Consider the following 8,611-nt stretch of genomic DNA (forward strand, 5'->3'; position numbering starts at 1 on the left):
TTTAAGAATTAACCACAGTCTACTTACAATACTTACACCAATTGGAAGTTTATTTTTACACAACTATTTGAAATATAGTTCAATTGGTAGAATTTTATTAATTTAGTATATTTTTATATAAAAGAAAAAAACATCACAACAACAAAATGTTTACAAAGTTGGTAAGTATTTAAAACAAGCGTCCATGCAGCTGCTCTCTCGCCAAAGGATTGCCATTTAAAGGATATTTTTGTTTCGTCGTCTTTCTTTTTCTAAAGGCCTTATTATCATTAGTTGCTTTGGCTTGGGCCAAACCCCAACATCCAGCTGCTCAATATCCAGCTGGTGTAAATCCTCAGGACTGTCCCGGTTTCCCTATCTGTGATAATGCTCGTCTGCATAATCCCAATAAATGGCAACAACCCGCTCCCTGGCAACCACAACCCCAATGGGGTGCTCCTCAACCACAATGGGGTGCACCACAACCTTCATGGCAGCCTCAGCCACAATGGGGTGCTCCAGCAGCAGCTCCCGGTGGTGACAAATATCCAGCTGGTGTAAATCCCCACTCCTGCCCCAACTATCCCTTCTGTGATGTTAATGCTGGTGGTGCTGGCGCTCCTGCTCCTCCTCTACCTGGCTGGACTGAACGTCAATACCCTGCTGGAGTTAGTCCTCATACCTGTCCCAACTTCCCCTATTGCAATTAAGAGAGTTTTGCGTAAGATTTTCGAAATCGAATTTAACTGCCAAGTCTTCCCTTTTTTCCCAACTATCGCTCTCCCTCTCTTTATCTCTCACTCATCTAAACTCAACTGTGTGCTGTTGTTTGATGTTTAATTACTTTCATTCTTCATTTCTCCTTTTGCAATGAAATCTCAAAAAAAAATATTTGTAAATATTTTAAAAATTATATAAAAATAATACATTTTAATAAAAGAATTTTAGAAAATTTTAGCCTCAAAAAATTTATAATTAAATAAACTAATGATTGTTGTTGGTATAATAAAGACCACAAATTCTTTTAAAAAAATATAAGAATAATCGAAAAAAGTAAAAAAAAAAAATATTCTCTTTTTATTTTTGTAAAAAGTGCATTTCTGTAATAAATAAACAATTTAAATGACAAAAGTCTTCAAAAGTTTAGACTGTGAAAAAATGTAAAAGCGTTTCATTATTAAACAATTTTTAAACAACAGAATATACTAGACTATAGACTAGACTATAGACTAGACTATAGACTAGACTATAGACTAGACTATAGACTAGACTATAGACTAGACTATAGACTAGACTATAGACTAGACTATAGACTAGACTATAGACTAGACTATAGACTAGACTATAGACTATACTATAGACTAGACTGTAGGCTAAATTTTAGACTAGATTATAGACTAGACTATTATAGACTATACTATATATTAGACTATAGACTAGACTAAACTAGACTACAGACTAAATTTTAGACTAGACTACAAACTAGAATTGAGACTAGACTATATATTACACTATAGACTAGACTATAGGCTAGACTATAGACTAGAATAGCCTGCAGACTAGAATATAGGTTGAACTATTGATTAAACTATATACTAGAATATAGACCAGACTATATACTCGATAATCCGGACTATAGTCTAGTCTACATGTTTATTTAAATTTATTTCCAGGGCGGCAAAAATTAAATCAAACGCATAGATAAAAGACTTGAAAATGTATTTTTAGAAATGTCAATTAAATATATAATCCCTTCCCATAAAAATTAATATGAAATATAATTTATATGACAAAAAGTTTAAACACAATAAAGCTTTGTTGTAAAATCAATAAAACTAATAATAATAAAACATATTTCTTTTGGCCTCTAACATGTCAAAAAAAGCATTTGATAATAAAACCTTTTAGATATGACTGTAAGTATAATTAATCAATTTAAATATTTTTTTATTTATTAATTAGAACAAACAAGTCAACAAACAGTTTTATAAACATTTATGAACTTTTTGCTTTCAACAAATAATACACACCCACCTACTAAATGCGGAACCTTACAAAACTGACCGGCCACCATGTTCATATGAAGTTGTACTGATAGTGGACAAATAATTGTTGTTGTTTTAGTTGTAAAAGTGAAAGTTGTTTTACGATTTTGTCAAAAGCAAAAAAAGAACCTGAAATAAAAACATTCCAAATGTTCTGGTTTCAAAGCTCGCACAGCAACAACAACGACAAGACAACATTGCCTGTGAGCTGTTTGAAGGTCAAGTCCATCGTTATATAATTTGGCCAACAAGTACTTATACCGCCATAACACCAGTAGCAATGGCTTAAAGATAAATTGCTGCATATTTTTCTATTTCTTTTTTCTAACGCATTTTTGTCAGTTCTAAACATTTTATTTTAAATATTTTTCTTATAAATATCTGCTTGATTTAGTAGTTTTGACTTATTTGCAATTATGATCTTGTAGATCTAGTTTATTGATTTTTTATTTGCTACAATATATTTTAGCATTTATTGCCGGAAACCATGATTTTTATGAAAATTTATGTAAGTAATTAAGTTCTTGGCAATTTGCTAAGAAAATATTAAAAAGAAATATACATATAAATAAATTATATAAATTTTAGTTTATTTAATATTATTTTATCTTAAATTGAAAATTTATAAGTGTGATTTATAATGGTTGGCAAATATGAAAAGGGTGTGTTAGAGTTATAGTTGTTTTGTTCGATTTTAATGAGTGGCATTACAGGTCGCGCTTAGAACAAGTATTAAAAATTGTTAATACAAAAGGAGCTAAATATTAAGTAATTTATTTTAATTTGAATTTGAAATAAATCTAGTTTTTAAGTGTGGGTTAGAAAATTTCAAATGTTAGTTGCTAAATGTAAATTGTTATAAATGCAACAACTATGAAAATTATGATTATTCATATTAGGGATTGAGATCAGTGAGACTATAATAAATTGTTACGTTTAGAAAACTTGTTCTGGTTCAAACATGATTGTGTTGGTTACAATTTTTAATTGTTGAAAGATTGTATAGCTATAGTTTGGTCTATAGCCTAGGCTAGGGTATAGTCTAGTCTATAGTATAGTCTATAGTATAGTCTATAGTCTAGTCTATAGTCTAGTCTATAGTCTAGTCTATAGTCTAGTCTATAGTCTAGTCTATAGTCTAGTCTATAGTCTAGTCTATAGTCTAGTCTATAGTCTAGTCTATAGTCTAGTCTATAGTCTAGTCTATAGTCTAGTCTATAGTCTAGTCTATAGTCTAGTCTATAGTCTAGTCTATAGTCTAGTCTATAGTCTAGTCTATAGTCTAGTCTTGCTCTTTAAAGTAAAAATGCTCTTTAATTAATGGAATTTTACAGTTTTATTATTCTTTGACTGATTTTTCTAAATAAAAACGAAAATTACAAATGAGACATATTAAATATTTACAATGAATAAATTCTTTGATAAAATGACATTTTTGTGTTTTTGTAATTATTGTACATAACTTTTTAATTTTTTTAATACTAACAAGTAAATAAAAACAAATTAACTTAAAAACTAAAATTTATAATGAATTAACTACACTCCTTATTACCAACCAGATGATGACCATCCTTTGTGTGAATCAAAATCGTGATGATCATGATGATCATGGTGTTCCTCATGATGAACATGCACGGGAACATGAACTTCTTTGTACACGGGTACATGGACTTCTTTGATAACGGGGACATGTACTTCCTTTACAACGGGAACCTCTTTGACGATTTCCTTGTAAACGGGAACCTCCTTAACAACTTCCTTGTAAATTGGTACCTTCTTGACGTGATGATGATGAATGGTGTGTACATTGTATGGCACGTGAATGGTGTGATGTTCACTGGGTACAAAAATAACAAAAACAATAAGTTTGGAATGAATAAAAGTTGGCAACAACTAATGATTGATTTAATAGTGATATTTAGCAATTGTGATGAAATTAATTTTTCAAGGTGTATGCCAGATGATGTTTGGATTGCAACTAATTATATTGTTGTTATAATATGAAATAATGAAAGTGAAAATGTATATTTTTATACGTCACTTTTTTTCTTTTCTTTCTTTCAATTGACATTGTGCATAAGTCTAGTTTTTGTTTAATAACATATTATGAACTTTAAGTAAATTTGTTATTTCTCGAGGCCAATTATTATAATTAAGTATTCCGTGTAATTATCTATGTATGTTTGTATGAATGTATGCATTTGCATATGATATGCCTACAAATTGTATTCACATCAATTGCGGCAGTTGCTGTACAAAATGTGACAACTTTGATATGGCGTATTACAACTTGTGCCAGCCACCAGCTATTCAGTCAGTCATTCATATATTCATTCAACTTAACAACTAACCGACCAACAAAACGAACAATGACATTTCATTCAAGAAATATAAACAAACGCATTTTATATTGTTAATATTGTTTATTTAATTAATGCTGACAACAATTGTTAAGTCATATTTGGAATATTTAGAAACTCTACTCAAGTGTTAAAGGGTAGACGCTGTTGATCTTTCCATGTGTAATATGAAAATGTTTTTTTATTTAAAGAGATGAAAGGTTAAAGGAAATATGATCTTGTTAAAATGAAAAATTATTATGCAAAATTTTCGTTGAGATACACTTTTATGTTAAAGACTATAGAATAGACTATAGACAAGACTATAAACTGAACTATAGACTAGACTACAGAAAATAAAATAGACTGGCTTATAGACTAGACTATAGACTGGACTACAGACTAGACTATCGACTTGACTACAGACTGGACTATAAACTTGACTATAGACTGGACTTTAGACTAGACTATAGACTCGACTATCGACTTGACTATAGACTGGACTTTAGACTAGACTATAGACAGGACTTTAGACTTGAGTATAGACTAGACTATAAACTGAATTATAGACTAGACTATAGACTAGACTATAGACTGGACTATAGACTAGACTATAGTCTGGACTATAGACTAGACTTTAGACTGTACTATAGACTAGACTAAAGACTTGACTTTAGACTAGACTAAAGACTTGACTTTAGACTAGACTAAAGAAATGACTTTTGATTAGACTATAGACTAGACTATAGACCAGACTATAGACTAGACTATAGACTAGACTACAGACTAGACTATAGACTAGACTATAGACTAGACTATAGACTAGACTATAGACTAGACTATAGACTAGACTATAGACTTGACTATAGACTAGACTATAGACTAGACTATAGACTAGACTATAGACTAGACTATAGACTGGACTATAGACTAGACTATAGACTAGACTATAGTCTATAGTCTGGTCTATAGTTTAGACTATAGACTAGACTAAAAACTAGACTGAAGGCTAGACATTTGACAAGACTAGACAATATACTACACTAGACCGCAGACTAGACTATTGATAAACCATAATAAAGGTAAGGCTATAAGATAGCACATCTTTCCATAATTTCAAAATACCACATTGCATTCACATTAACAAATAAAGTAATTGAAGCTATTAAATAATTTTGCAATAATCGCGATTAAATAGACATCATTTTTCATAAGCAAGACTCTAGTCTTTTGCAACTCTTTTTAACTTTTTTAATTAAAACCCATTGTGTTATATATGTTGCTACATTATTAACTATTTATGAATGAATTGGAAAAAACCCCAACAAATAAAACAATAACAATTATTAAAAAAAAAACGGAGAAAGGAAATTATTTTAAGGATGTAACGAATAAAAGCTTCCTAACATGTTTCTTTTGTTTTTGTTTGAGCAATAAATTGTGCTGTAATAAATATTATGAAATAGAAATACTGGAATATATATACATTTTTTCATTTTAGTTGCAATTTGTTTTGTGTTATTTCATTTAACAATTGTGGTTTTATTGGCAGTTGCCACAGTTATAACTAAATAAAATTACCGGTATTTTTTTAAGATAATTATAAGAGTTTATGGAAAAAAGTTAAAAATATTTTTCTTGCTAATTCAAAATTGAATAATGTTGACTCTTGTTTAATAAAAATAAATGAAATTGCATAAACAAACAAAGTATCATTTACACTTTTTTATTAAATTGTAATAGAAATAACTTACTGTTTGCCAAAGAAGCCTGGTGAAGGAGCAGAATAGGCCAAAGCTAACATGGCAGCCAAGAGGACCTGAAAAAGGGAGTAAAGATTAGGAGAATTTAATAGAATTTATTTTCACAAATTTTATGTTTAATTAGAATGATTGTTTAGGATCTAAGTTATCTAGTTTAAGCTTACTATAGCACTATTTTTGTTTATATTTCTGTTAATGGTTCAGTGAATTATTTCAAAAGTTCGTTTCTTAAGTTGTTTATTTTAATACCTAGAGTCGAGTCTATATAGTCTAGTCTATAGTCTATTCTATAGTCTATAGTATAGTCTATATTATAGTCTATAGTATAGTCTATAGTGTAGTCTATAGTATAGTATATAATATAGTCTATATTATAGTCTATAGTCTATTCTATAGAATAGTCTACAGTATAGTCTATGTTATAGCATATAGTATAGTCCATAGTCAATTTTCTAGTCTGTAGTGTAGTCTATACTCTAGTCTATAATATATTCTATAGTCTAGTTTATAGTCTAGTCTATTGTCTAGTCTATAGTCTAGTCTATAGTCTAGTCTATAGTCTAGTCTATAGTCTAGTCTATAGTCTAGTCTATAGTCTAGTCTATAGTCTAGTCTATAGTCTAGTCTATAGTCTAGTCTATAGTCTAGTCTATAGTCTAGTCTATAGTCTAGTCTTTAGTTTTAGTCTATAGTCTACTTTATAGTCCAGAGACAAAAAACTGTTTCATAAGTCTCTGATTACAAAAAAAATAAAAATAAATTACGAGATCGAACTAGAAGTTTGTTGCTTAAGTCTTTCATTGAAAGCATTGATTTTGTAAACAAAAGGTTTGTTTCTTAAGTCTTTTACAAGAACAATAGAAATCAAGGCAAATCACAAATTATTTTTGACGATCGGACTAAAACATTATAAACACAAGTTTGTTGCTTAAGTCTTTTATAAAATTAATAGGAAATCAAAGTGGAAAGCTGTTTGTGTCATAAGTCTTGTGTTTGTTTTTTTTTTATTTTCTTTAGAAACTTTAGTTTAAAACCGACTTTCCAACTTATATTCAATTCTTATTCATTTAATTATAAACAGCAAGTTTTACTTTTTTTCAAAACAATCATTCTCAGTAATTACTTTAGTTCTAAATAAAGTTCCTATTAAAGAACCTTTATTAAGAACTACAATTTATACAATTTATGTAATTTCTTGTTATAAATATTTTCACTTTTTATAAACGCGAGTTTAAGTTCTTTTTAACATGATTTAATCCTATTGGTATGGCAAACTATAGCAACTTTCCCACGTTATTTTCAACACGTTCTGAATGACCAATATAAAATATTTGAAATATGTTTTATTCTTTATTTGTGTATTAAACATTTAAATCCGACTTGATTTGTAGCCATTTATGTATCTGGTCGTAATAAAACTGTCACTATAAAATATATTTGTTTCTTTATTCATTCTTTCTTTAGATATGTTTTATATTTGTATTCTTTTTATACTAAAACACTTTCATTTTCATTCGTTTGTTTGTGTTATAAACCTTTGTTAACACTTACAATTACTTTAAAGGCGGTCATATTTAAATAACTGGTGGTGTTTTTGTTGTAGTATAAAAATTTACTTAAAAATTTTACAAACTTTTTTAAGTTTTTTATTTTTTCGAAAAAAAAGGAATTTTAAGGAGTTTAACACAAAACTAAACTCTTTTTATACAAATTGAAGATTTTTAATACACAATGCCAAAATTAAAACTGATAACTTAACATGGTTTGCAGATCGTTTTTATATATGAAGACTACGACTAAAAAAATACACAAAAATTAAAATAAACTCTGAGGCCACCAACAGACAGACCGGCAGAGTGAGTGTATAGAGCATAAAGCGTTTACAGAAGCAGAAGTCGTCGTCAATGCTTATTAACATCATAACAACAAAAGCAAAATATATAAAATTATGTACAAATATAAAAACAACAATAAGTAAAAGAGTTAGGAAAATTTACCAATAACAACTAGTAAAACCAACATGAATGAATACATTTTACACTGTAAACTTTAAAGAGCAAAGAAATGTTAACAGAAATCCAGGCATTTTACTAGTTAACAGGTAACATTAAAAGGGGGTTGTTTTTGTTTTTGAAAATTTTTTGCAAGAGTATGTGTTTACTTATACTTTAACAAAATGCAGTCACAACAACTAAAAATCAAACAAGAAGACTCGCAAAATTTAAATTAAACGACAAACAGATACATAAACTTTTATACATACATTAAAAAAAGAGACGTTACACTTTAAAATAACCAAAAAATACGTTGCCAACATTTAAAAGTGTTGCCTGCAATTGCGTTATAACTTTTTGATAAAGCGGCTCTATTGAATGCTGTTTATTGCTGCAACGAGTTACAACAAGAGCGACAAACTACCGGCTACATTGTAAATGTTGAAAATAACAGACCTGTAGAATACACTAAATATTAGCTTATACTATAT

The 8,611-nt window shown here is 29.0% G+C and overlaps 2 protein-coding genes across 2 annotated transcripts; one reads left to right on the plus strand and one right to left on the minus strand.

Moving 5' to 3' along the window:
• Positions 1-1,023, plus strand: LOC111685979 (cuticle protein 1). The gene is made up of 2 exons (XM_023448264.2): positions 1-161; positions 258-1,023. Exons 1-2 carry the CDS (start codon positions 147-149, stop codon positions 687-689), a joined length of 447 nt encoding a protein of 148 aa, XP_023304032.1. The 5' UTR covers positions 1-146; the 3' UTR covers positions 690-1,023.
• Positions 1,024-3,453: 2,430 nt separating this feature from the next.
• Positions 3,454-7,881, minus strand: LOC111685976 (uncharacterized protein DDB_G0272718). The gene is made up of 3 exons (XM_046955339.1): positions 7,678-7,881; positions 6,118-6,182; positions 3,454-3,861 (listed from the first exon to the last, which is right to left on the minus strand). Exons 1-3 carry the CDS (start codon positions 7,696-7,698, stop codon positions 3,573-3,575), a joined length of 375 nt encoding a protein of 124 aa, XP_046811295.1. The 5' UTR covers positions 7,699-7,881; the 3' UTR covers positions 3,454-3,572.
• Between the last annotated feature and the right edge of the window lie 730 nt (positions 7,882-8,611).

The sequence above is a fragment of the Lucilia cuprina genome, chromosome 6 (assembly GCF_022045245.1).
Source record: "Lucilia cuprina isolate Lc7/37 chromosome 6, ASM2204524v1, whole genome shotgun sequence".
Taxonomy (NCBI): domain Eukaryota; kingdom Metazoa; phylum Arthropoda; class Insecta; order Diptera; family Calliphoridae; genus Lucilia; species Lucilia cuprina.